Genomic DNA, 10591 nt, shown 5'->3' with positions numbered 1-10591 from the left:
AGTTTAGTCGCATGTGGCAGTTGAAGTGCATCGGTTGCCCCTGATAGGTCGCAAATTACCGTGCAAATACGTAGTTCTTTGACTTAACCAAGTTGCACGTAATCGTTCTTATTAAGGTTCACCATGACTAGCCGTTACTATTTCCTATTACCGTAATAGCTGGTTTCCATGCTGTCGATCTATTAATAGCATTTGGCAGAGAAAGTAAGTACGCTCAAGTTTTGCGCTAAGAAATTCGTGATCCTCGAATGGTTTCCTCGTCTCCGAGCGAGTCCGATTCAACTTTCGCGCTTGTTACCGTTTTTCTAAATTAGAACAAACGATAAACGAATACGGGTCACGGTGAACCGTATCTGATTACGTCAATCGTATTTTGATAAATTAACTGCGTTTAACTTTTTACGCGAAGGATAAATTATGCGTTTATTCCGCATTCCCGCGCACTTCCTTCTCAGAGGATTCTATTTCGCTAATAAGAAAAATATACCTTTCGATACGAATAGATGAATCATAAAACGTGAATGTCGAGTGGAATAAGATGTATTTTATGCATGTTAGTTCATTAGTATTCCGCGCGTAATACGCGCTTGAATATACATGAATAAGTAGCTTCTATAATAAGACATTCGAGAGAGAAATAGGATGTGTTCGATGATCCACATCATGTACACATCATTTTTCGTAAATGAATTACGTTTTGTTGCGTTTAGGATAGGTGATATCCTATATCGATATCGAGTTCGAATCCTGGAGTATCATTGCCATATCATCCGCACTTTTGAATTTCTACAATAATATAATCCGGCGATACAGTCAGTGCAACTATTAATAAATGGTTAAGAATTACTTTTAACGCAACGTTCGAGGAACTCGCGATTCATTTATTAGGTTTAGAGCTATTGATATGCCAAATTGTCTAAATATTTTGAACAGCAGTTTCCTCGAACCAACTCCTCCAACTCAGTTGCACTGTGTGCGTCAGTTCTGTTTTACTTCTGATCGAGAAAGCTTCTGCATTTTGATTTTCTCGTGAATTTCATTAATCGGGCAATTTTCCCTTCCTTTAAGTATCTCTGTAGTTGATATGGAAGCTATTAATGATTTAGTAGGCCAAGTAATACATCTATTTTCATTCTGAAATAAACAAATCTCTTTTTCCTCATTGCAAACATTTTTTTCTATCCTAGAAATTTTTAACGACCATATTCGTATAACGATAATGTCTAATAGTCTCAATGTCGATAATAAGAGTATCGAGCAGATTAGAGATCGTATAAGCCTCTCGTTAAAAATGCAACGGAGCTTCAAGAAGATGAAGAGGAGTATCCGAAAGATAACTGGTATGTCATTGAAAATTTGGACATACGATAAAGAAGTGCAATATAAAGTTAATAATTTCTCGACGTAAATTTATATATATATATATAGAAAATACTTCGATTGATTAGATCGCGGCACTTTACTGTCACCTCGTTGACACTTTGATACTAGAATTACCAATCACAATTTTAACAGAGTAGAAAAATTATCGTATAAGAGTATTTTCAATACTTTTAGAAACTTCGACGAGTGTTCAACCTCACTGCGTTTTCGTAGAGAACATGCAAGACGATGAGAAACAACCGCTGTACATATTTCCGGAACGGCTCTCTTATTTAACGTACCAAACGGGATTTTCGAAGGATGAGATACGAAAGCTGTATCGAGCCTTTAAACAGCATTGTCCGAAAGGGGCCGTAACCACGAACGATCTGAAACCAGCGTACGCAAAATTATTTCCGTTAGGAGACCCGGCGAAATACGCGCAAATCGTTTTTAACGCTTTTGATAAGGATAGGGACGGTATCGTTAGCTTCGCGGATCTCCTTAACGAAGTTGCTTTAATTATTAATGGTGATATAGATCAAAAACTCTCCTGGATTTTCAGGTGATCATTCAGTCGGATTAATATAGTTTACGACACATTTAATGCTACTTTCTACTTTTACCTCTCATTAGATTTTATGACCTAAACGGAGACGGTTATATCACAAGAAAGGAAATGCTAGTTATAATGTCCGCAATTTATGAGATGCTGCATAACGGACAGATTATTCAACGGATGGCAAACAGACACGTGGACAAAGTTTTCGAAAAGATGGATGTTGATAAGGATGGAGTTATATCTCAGGAAGAATTTACGAGTATTTGTAAAAATGTACAGTCAACTATATAATGTTCATTGCTTCATTTCATAAAACGTATCACAGAAATATTGGTTTCAAGCTTTTATAATATATTTTCATTACAGGATAGTGTAATTCAAAAACAGCTGGCAATATTTAATCAGTTCTGGTGATGACATATATGTATACATTGAAATTTCTAAGTTACGCTTATCCTAAAAGAAACAAGGTAGCTTGAAAAGTTTTCTGTTTCATAAATATTCTTATTTGCATGATAAAATAGTACAGTTACAAACACAGCTTCCCCAAAAGTTGGATAACAACGTTATACATAATTATGCATAAAGTTATTTATAATTCAACAATACTTCAGATGAGATAGCTTTTCTCCTTCCCCATGAAAGATATATATCTTCGCCTTTCTATGTACAATAGCTCGTACTTTCAAAATATTCTTTTCTGTAAAATGTAAAAAACGCAGGCAAGGAAAAATGCAAATGCCAATGTTACTAAAGCTTTATCGGTAATTTCCCTTCTACCGTATTTGCCTAAAAGTTTTCCAGATTGAACTATAACTTGCTGTTGATGTTCTAATTCGTCTTTGGTAGTGGTAACTTTATCCGATGATATTACTAAGGAGGTTTAAAGTAATATGAATTAAAAATTATATCTTAATACTTAAAATACATTGAAAGAAATAAACTACATACTCAGTGTATCCAATGTATCCGCACTTTTTTGGGTCGTTTCAGCTAAATGTCTAGATATACTTAAAAGTTTGTCAGAAAGTTGACTTGATGTATTTGCTAGATTTCGCTTGTCATGCCTCCTACGAATAGCAGTTTGCTCCTCTTCAGGCATGGAGAGCATTTCTTGCTGCTCCTTAGACATGGAGAGCAGTTCTTTTTTAGCAAGCTTATCTATCACACATACGCTAACAACATTGGCTTTACGAAATGCGGCTAAAGAAGTATTGAGTTGCTGCCTGTAATTATCTACCTCTGCCAGTAATTCTACTTTCTTTTTCTCCGAGGATTCTCTCTCTGCTAGTGATATTAATTTATCTATAGATGACTTTAAAGCCGCTATATTTGCTCTGCCTTCTGCATTTAATTTATTAAGTAATTCCAAAGGGCCAATACATTGTTGGATATCCTGAAAAATTCATATTAATCAGTGAATTTTCTTAACTAAATTACAATAAAAATATAGCTATAACTATAGCCTTTTATTTAACCTCAAATAATGTTATTGTCAGCGTCACAGTAAAAATTTGTATCAATGAATTATTTACAAATTAACTTGACGGTAATTACAAACACAAACATAATTACTACGAATCTGTCAACGATAGAGGTGTATATATATATATATGTATATATTTCATTGACGTTATCTGATGTTATGATATTACAAATCAGGTTATGCTATGACTGCTACAAAAAAAACTTTTGTTTTAAATAATATTTACTTGTATTACAGCTGTAACTTGAAGGTGATTCTTTACGATATCTTGACGAATAAATTCTATTGCATGCTGCTCGGTGTCCATCGAGGCACGTGTTTTTTGACAGTTCCCTTATGTGACACTTACTATATGTAAAAGAGAAATGTGCCTTTAATACTGATTAACATACGAACGAAAAATGAAAATTTCATACATGGGCCATTTTTTAGCGTAAAATTCTTTTACTCAAAAGATGTAATGTACTTAACTATGATGATCGTAATATTACCGGAATTAATTTGTAAACATTAGATTAACATCATTTTGTTTCTTCTACGTGCGCAATATTATAAATTCCTATATCTTACCTACATAGGGTAACGCAAATAAAGATACATAATAAGGCTATATTGTAAAATGCATAAAAGTAATATGAGGTAGTATAATTTATTAATGTACAATTTGAGTATTACACTATTATCATATAACTGGCATTGCCTGGTCATAAACGCAGTCACAGTTATAAATATAGCGTCGACACAAAAATGTTATACTTTTCTATTTATAACATACAACCCTTTCTAAATATGATCCTAACTTATATCCAAAACAGTTAAGTTACATAAAATTTGCGATGAGATAATACTATGCAATTTAACATAGTTATATTAAATATTTCTGGCAACATGAAATGAGCACAATGCCCCTATTGAATGTGATTCTATTTTACATAGGTCTCCTCAAATTTAATATAGATTAAAAATTAACGAAGGCAGTTTATTACAGCAGTTGTAAAATCTGTTGTAGAACTTTGTCCGCCCAAATCCTTTGTTAATACTTTTCCATCATTTAAAACACGATTTAATGCATCCTTAATTTGTTCACTATAACGTTTTAAATTCACGTGGCGCAGAAGTTTAACAGCACACAAAAGCATAGCAGTAGGATTTGCAACGTTCTTGCCAACAGCTTCTGAATATGTGTGTCTTGCACCCTACATAATGAACAAAATTTCACAATACCTCTAGCTTCTCTTAAATTTTATCATTTCTACATTTTATACCCGTGACCTTACCGGTTCAAAGACAACACACTCGGGGCTATAACTAGCACCTGCAACCACCCCGGCACCACCAACCAGTCCAGATGCCACATTGTCCAAGATATTACCATATAAATTTGGCAACACCATTACATCAAACTGATGTGGATTAGATACCATTTGCATTGTACAATTATCCACAATCATTGTTTCAAATGTAATTCTAAAGTTGGATCGAACGTATGACAGTTATAAGCGTTAATGATAATTTATGAAGTGAAAGATATTTATAATTACCTAGGATACATCTTAGCAATTTCTTGGCACGATTTTAAGAAAAGACCATCGCCAAGCTTCATGATATTAGCTTTATGGACGCAAGTGACTTTCTTACGATTATGTTTCACAGCATAATCAAATGCAAATTTTGCAATCCTTTGGCTTTTAACTGCAGTTACTATTTTTAAACATTCCACTACTCCCTTCACAGATTCATGTTCTAATGCAGAATATTCTCCTTCTGTTTGTTCTCTGATAATAATACAATCTACATTCTTATGCCGGCATGTAACACCAGGTAAAGATTTTACATGTACAACATTTGAGTATAAATCTAAACTTTTACGTAATTTCATGTTCAGCGTCTGAAGTTCCCCGGTCATAGAATGATCCGGTGTTGCTAAAATACCCTGTGAAACATAATTGACGTTAAAACCTTAAATATCTCTGTTACTATTAATTACTAACATTTTAATTAATGTATCAAATATAAAACTACCTTCAGGCATACTCGATTTCTTGCAATACTATTGGATACTTGTTCAAGGGGTGCACTCAGAGTTGGATTTACTTCTGAGAGAAAGTAAGGTTCAAATTCAACCGGCACATTTGCAGCTTTGAAAACACTTTGAACGGACACTACTAATTCTGGCCCTACACCGTCTCCTGGTATAAGCGTGCATTTTACCTTTCCCTCCTGTTCAACTGCCTAAAAGAAAAGATTATTAATATTGTATACATACGATAAACATTTTTGAAAGGTTACTTAATACATACAGATTCTTGTCGATGTACTGTCCCTACATGCAAACATCTGACAGCTCCTTTTTGAGCAGTCTGTAAATAATATTTTATGCTGTAATCAATAAAAGGTATAAACAAAGTCAGATGAATATAATTTAATGATGCGAACAAAATTTGTTATCTCCGTGTAATTAAGGTACATATATTTCACTGAGAAGTTATATTTATAACAATATAGACGTGAACGTAATGATTAAATAACACGGTTATTAAAGTCAATCATTTAGCCGATTTCGTGAATTGAATTTCGAGCTGGTCCATTTATCTTAATATTTTCCACCTACAAGTTACTTATTCAGTTTCTCAAATTGCATTTACCATTAAAGAATATCCTCAGGTCATCTTTGAGAGAAGTTATGTATTTTGTATGAAATGTCCTTGCAATAGTCATTGGTAACTAATTAAATGAATGAACGATATTCGACGATATTTTGATATAGTTGTAATATTATAAAATGTCATTGATCTTGCAAAAGGAGAAATTGTGATAGTTCAATTGAACGTTCACATTACCTGTGAAAATACTTTGCAGAAGTTCCTCGCGAGTAGAGCCATTTTCCACGATGGACCCTAGTTGTCTAGTCTATTTTACTCTTATCGTCATGCGCCAGTAATGTATCAGATTAGAAAATTATTCTGGAAATTTAATGAAAAACAAAACAAAAAATATACAAATGTATTTTTAATTATACTGTACAACAAGATTATTAAAATAATACAATTTATATATTTCGATTTTTCATTGAAAATATTAAGTTAATATTGAGCAGTTTATGAATGGCGCCCAAGAAGTATAATGCATGTGTTGTGTGTACGACCCTGCCATTTGAAATCGTTTTAATTCGTGTCTTATCGCAGTACGAGTATGTATGCAATAAACGTTTCATGAATATTAAACTTAACGGACAATGCTAGTAATTTTAAACAATTTCTCCAGTTTGCTTATATATTCTACGTTGGTTTGTTTATTTTATAAACTTACTGCATTCAACATTTTCATTACGGCAATATTGTAATGGAATCATCAACTCATGTATCGTGCACAAATTTTTTGTGTACACTGTTTAATAGGACAGATAAGCATAAATATTCTTTCTTCACGATAGTCCAATGTTTCGCGCCTGACATGTTTGTGCAGTTATATCAGCTGTATCTGTTCTCTTCCCTGTAATCGGAAATGTCAAATACGATAACCTATTTCGTTGGCTCACAAAAATATATAAGATTCGTTTGTTGAAATGTACATTCATGAAATTTTTCGATGAGGTTGAAATTTCATACGTACAAAAAAAATTCTGGTGGATTTCATTACGACAAGTTTGCCGACATGATCTTCCATAGAAATAGATACAAGAATAAAAGGGACTGCAGATAAATCATATAATCTATTTTTGCAATATAGGTTTTTATAAAAAAAAAAGTGTTACTATAATTTACAATCAATATTCGGTGAAAGTTTGTTAAAAATATTTTACGAAAATGACTGAAGAACAATTGCGTGAGTGATTCTTTGATGTGTTATAAATATTTATTTATTATACATATATATATATACATATATATAAATGATTTTAGAGATTTTTAGAATTTATGACACATTAATTTGAGTCATAAATAATAATAAATTTTGCTTTGAATTCATTTGAATTGTTAGCCTTAACTTCTAGAGAAACAATAGTAAGAATGAATATGTGTAATATTGTAAAAATCATTAATGTGATATTTTTTAGCACCAGAAGTCACTAAGCATAGTTTTCGTCAAAAAGTGTGGGATTATTTGATGAAGAATGATTTAGTCAATTTTCCTCTTACTGTCTACGATCGTATACCGAATTTCAAAGGGGCTGCCGAAGCAGCACAGCGCTTGGCAGATTTGGAAGTTTTCAAAGAGGCAAAAATTATAAAGATAAATCCAGACAAACCCCAAGAACCCGTAAGATTCTTAGCGTTAGAAGCTAATAAGGAAATATTAGTTCCAATTCCCAGACTGAGAACTGGTTTGTTTCTTCATGTTACACCAAGCGCTGGTTCCTCGAAAAATGAATTGAGGACATTATCAAAAATTCATGGCTTGACGGAAGCTGGTAAACCGCTTGGCGTAGATTCTAAAATAAAGGTATGTGTTATTATTGTAACAGAAATTTGTTATTAATTAGATCTGCTTTCATTATTTTATATACATTATCCTTATTTATTGTCAGATAGACCTTGTGATATTGGGATCGGTGTGCGTAAGCCACGATGGCTACAGACTTGGTAAAGGCAAAGGATTTGCAGATTTAGAATTTGCTACGATGATGAGGATGGGTGCAGTCACACAGGATACTATAGTTATTACAACTGTGCACGACTGTCAAGTCTTTGATAGTCTTCCAGCTGAAATATTTAAAGAATACGATGTACCTGTTGATATAATCGTTACACCTACTCAAACAATAATAGTAAATCCAAAGTTAAAGAAGCCTAGTTGTATTATGTGGCATATGCTTAGCGAAAGAAGAATTAAATCTATGCCGGTATTACAACGATTAAAAGAAATGGATGAAAAGTGCGCGTTGAAAGATGTAATCGATACTATATGTTTACGCATAAACATGCTAAATTGCTGTGTTTTTTCAGGGAAGGCAAAATAGTAACTCTGAAGGAGGAGGATTCAGACATAGAAATACAAAAGTCTTATCGGTCTCATTACATGAGAAATAAGAGACGTTTCAAAACAAAAAAAGTTGCGTCAACCGGTACCGACGTTAATGAGGAAAGAGGGAAACAAGTAAAACCAGGTTTTTCTAAAAAACGTGCATTCAATAAGTTGAAATCGGGGGACGATAATGTATTTTCCGATGTTGCAGAAGTAAGAAATATTTGTAATCGATGTATACATATATTTAATTAATAAATTATACATATATCATACATATTTATTGCAATATTCTAGGAGAAAGTGGAAAGAAACGATAAGAATATGCAGCAACGTCGTAAAAATCTAAGACTAAAGTCTAGATCTCAGGTTGAATTTTCTTTAAAATTGTCAAATATTTCATCCGGTGCCAGAATACGTGATTTGAAAAATGCATTATTGGAGCGTGGTATCAAACCAAATGAAATAACCTGGCTAGGATATCGCGGGATTTGTTATCTCCACTTCAATAAACTTAGAAAGAATAATAGTTTATCGGAACAACCGATACAGGTTGATTCAATAATGGCAAATTTACAACAGCTATGTATTGGGATGAAACCTAGCGGGAATGTGAACGATTTCATAGTAGTAGAACCCGCTAAACCAATATCTAGAATCGAAGTCACGGACGTGACTTCGGTTTAGAAAACAGTTGAATACATTTTAGAAAATGTGCAGTTACTTCGAATAATACTTACTATTGCAAGTAATTGTACAATCTCTATCGGCATTCGACGCATATTTTTTGATAAATGCGTTTGCTCTGTCAGCGACTGCAAACTTGGTAAATTGATGGTTGACTATAAGTTCAAAGTGTACAAAGCTTTATAAATAATTTATAATGTATTTTCTATACATAATAAGTGCAAAATAATCGTACGTGCTGTATATAACAAATTAAGTATGTATAATTATCGTTAAGATATTTAATTTATGACAGTCTATTTTTGATAGTTTGCGTTGGATAAAAATTCATACGAAAATTAGTGGTTCGTTCGGAAGTTGAGCTAGATTTGCTCGACTGAATCCAAATTTGAAATGTGTATTATATTTGCGCAAGTGAACTACTTCTCGATAAAAATTGCATGCGTATTATTTTTATCGATAAGCTTATGATAATCATTAATAATTAATAATTCGAATTACGTTTACTGTGATCATATAAAAGATATTTAACGCTAAAGATAGCGGATTTAAACGTTTTCTCGCAAAATATAAGATAGACGATCGAAGATAAACAATCATGTAAGATGCATATCTAGCACTTGATAACGCTTATCTGACATTACAGACTGACAAATATAGTTTAGTTAATCCGTGGGTAACATGCGAGGCATACGAAAGTAAAGCCAATACTTTTTGTTTATGTATTTATTAGATACTCTATTTTTCTGAAAGAATATTTTGATATTGCTGTACGTTGTAGGCATATGCTTTGCCAAAAATTGGATAATGAAGAGAGGTAGCTAGCAATAACGTGAGTGTGGTAGCCGAGAATATGGCAATATTTTTGTGATATTAACAGATATGATTAATTATACTTAGGACACAAATACATATAGGCAATTATTATTTTTACCAGCGTTGTTAATCATTCTTTTATCATTAATGCTTTTATAGAAATCACTAGTACGCAAATAGATGGAAAGGGAAGCGGAGATTTTTCCTATACGATTATCTCAGTTATATGATATAAAAAATCTGCTAGTCAAACTATTTTTTTGAAGTTCTTATTGGATAATAGATGAATTAAATTTTTGAATAACAAGAAAGTGATGGAATTTCGCTTTTCTTTATTTCATCTGTTCCGTTTTCTAAAATCAAATCTAATGGCCTGCGACTATCGGGAAAGACATGTACAAACAAAATAGAAAATGTAAACTTATTTTGTCGATTGTGACGACTCTACAGAATTTTCATCTTATCCATCGATTGGAAAAAAGAGGAAGCCTGTTCGTACTGTCGATAAAAATTTTCCACTCTCGAGTCAAATTAATCTTGATTAATGTTTGCTTTGTAATTTTTCTTTCGATCTCGTTCCGATAACACCTACTTACTTTTACCTTTTCTATCACTGTATTTCCCATAATACCGTGTCAAGTAAACGTAATCGTTTGTCCCTTATGATCACGACTTTTCACATTTATCAGTGTCAATCTTTCCTTATCGTTATT

At 32.7% G+C, this 10591-nt stretch overlaps 4 protein-coding genes across 10 annotated transcripts; 2 read left to right on the top strand and 2 right to left on the bottom strand.

Annotated features, from left to right (window-relative positions):
- Positions 1-39: 39 nt before the first annotated feature.
- Positions 40-4158, top strand: LOC122568574 (hippocalcin-like protein 4). Of its 6 annotated transcripts, XR_006317130.1 has the most exons (6): positions 492-1114; positions 1188-1340; positions 1558-1927; positions 1999-2197; positions 2291-2394; positions 3648-4158. XR_006317130.1 is itself a non-coding variant. In XM_043728472.1 (5 exons), the coding sequence occupies exons 2-5, from the start codon at positions 1220-1222 to the stop codon at positions 2336-2338; spliced, it is 738 nt and encodes a 245-aa protein (XP_043584407.1). In that variant the 5' UTR covers positions 40-204; positions 1188-1219; the 3' UTR covers positions 2339-2679. The 6 variants fall into 6 exon arrangements, 5 of the variants coding, with proteins under 5 accessions (XP_043584407.1, XP_043584431.1, XP_043584417.1 ...); XM_043728472.1 differs by lacking the exons at positions 492-1114; positions 3648-4158 and adding an exon at positions 40-204 and having other exon boundaries at positions 2291-2679; XM_043728496.1 differs by lacking the exon at positions 3648-4158 and having other exon boundaries at positions 214-1114; positions 1558-1762; positions 2291-2679.
- On the bottom strand, positions 2610-4000 carry LOC122568594 (vesicle transport protein SEC20). 2 transcript variants are annotated; one of them, XM_043728509.1, is made up of 4 exons: positions 3882-4000; positions 3637-3758; positions 2876-3320; positions 2610-2797 (listed from the first exon to the last, which is right to left on the bottom strand). In XM_043728509.1, the coding sequence occupies exons 2-4, from the start codon at positions 3715-3717 to the stop codon at positions 2610-2612; spliced, it is 714 nt and encodes a 237-aa protein (XP_043584444.1). In that variant the 5' UTR covers positions 3718-3758; positions 3882-4000. The 2 variants fall into 2 exon arrangements, with proteins under 2 accessions (XP_043584444.1, XP_043584452.1); XM_043728517.1 differs by having other exon boundaries at positions 3902-3960.
- On the bottom strand, positions 4041-6350 carry LOC122568535 (isocitrate dehydrogenase [NAD] subunit beta, mitochondrial). Its single transcript, XM_043728398.1, has 6 exons — positions 6251-6350; positions 5711-5770; positions 5433-5642; positions 4952-5343; positions 4688-4877; positions 4041-4606 (listed from the first exon to the last, which is right to left on the bottom strand). The coding sequence occupies exons 1-6, from the start codon at positions 6290-6292 to the stop codon at positions 4376-4378; spliced, it is 1125 nt and encodes a 374-aa protein (XP_043584333.1). The 5' UTR covers positions 6293-6350; the 3' UTR covers positions 4041-4375.
- A 223-nt stretch (positions 6351-6573) lies between these two features.
- Positions 6574-10302, top strand: LOC122568493 (methenyltetrahydrofolate synthase domain-containing protein). Its single transcript, XM_043728274.1, has 5 exons — positions 6574-7235; positions 7468-7853; positions 7939-8285; positions 8357-8588; positions 8673-10302. Exons 1-5 carry the CDS (start codon positions 7217-7219, stop codon positions 9060-9062), a joined length of 1374 nt encoding a protein of 457 aa, XP_043584209.1. The 5' UTR covers positions 6574-7216; the 3' UTR covers positions 9063-10302.
- The last annotated feature ends 289 nt before the right edge of the window (positions 10303-10591 follow it).

Source organism: Bombus pyrosoma, linkage group LG1 (assembly GCF_014825855.1).
Source record: "Bombus pyrosoma isolate SC7728 linkage group LG1, ASM1482585v1, whole genome shotgun sequence".
Classification (NCBI taxonomy): Eukaryota; Metazoa; Arthropoda; class Insecta; order Hymenoptera; family Apidae; genus Bombus; species Bombus pyrosoma.
Note: the sequence above shows the minus strand (reverse complement) of the source record. Positions and strands in the feature narration are given on the sequence as shown.

Coding starts and splice junctions, on each gene's coding strand:
- LOC122568493 (XM_043728274.1), top strand. Junction 7,854..7,938: donor GCGTAGATTCTAAAATAAAG/GTATGTGTTATT, acceptor ATTTATTGTCAG/ATAGACCTTGTGATATTGGG. Junction 8,286..8,356: donor TTAAAAGAAATGGATGAAAA/GTGCGCGTTGAA, acceptor GTGTTTTTTCAG/GGAAGGCAAAATAGTAACTC.
- LOC122568594 (XM_043728509.1), bottom strand. CDS start 3,717: ATGGACACCGAGCAGCATGCAATAGAATTTATTCGTCAAGATATCGTA. Junction 3,321..3,636: donor AAGTTACAGCTGTAATACAA/GTAAATATTATT, acceptor TGAATTTTTCAG/GATATCCAACAATGTATTGG. Junction 2,798..2,875: donor GGATACATTGGATACACTGA/GTATGTAGTTTA, acceptor AAACCTCCTTAG/TAATATCATCGGATAAAGTT.
- LOC122568574 (XM_043728472.1), top strand. CDS start 1,220: ATGTCTAATAGTCTCAATGTCGATAATAAGAGTATCGAGCAGATTAGA. Junction 1,341..1,557: donor GAGTATCCGAAAGATAACTG/GTATGTCATTGA, acceptor CAATACTTTTAG/AAACTTCGACGAGTGTTCAA. Junction 2,198..2,290: donor TTACGAGTATTTGTAAAAAT/GTACAGTCAACT, acceptor TTTTCATTACAG/GATAGTGTAATTCAAAAACA.
- LOC122568535 (XM_043728398.1), bottom strand. CDS start 6,292: ATGGCTCTACTCGCGAGGAACTTCTGCAAAGTATTTTCACAG. Junction 5,344..5,432: donor GAAATCGAGTATGCCTGAAG/GTAGTTTTATAT, acceptor TATGTTTCACAG/GGTATTTTAGCAACACCGGA. Junction 4,607..4,687: donor AGTGTGTTGTCTTTGAACCG/GTAAGGTCACGG, acceptor TTCATTATGTAG/GGTGCAAGACACACATATTC.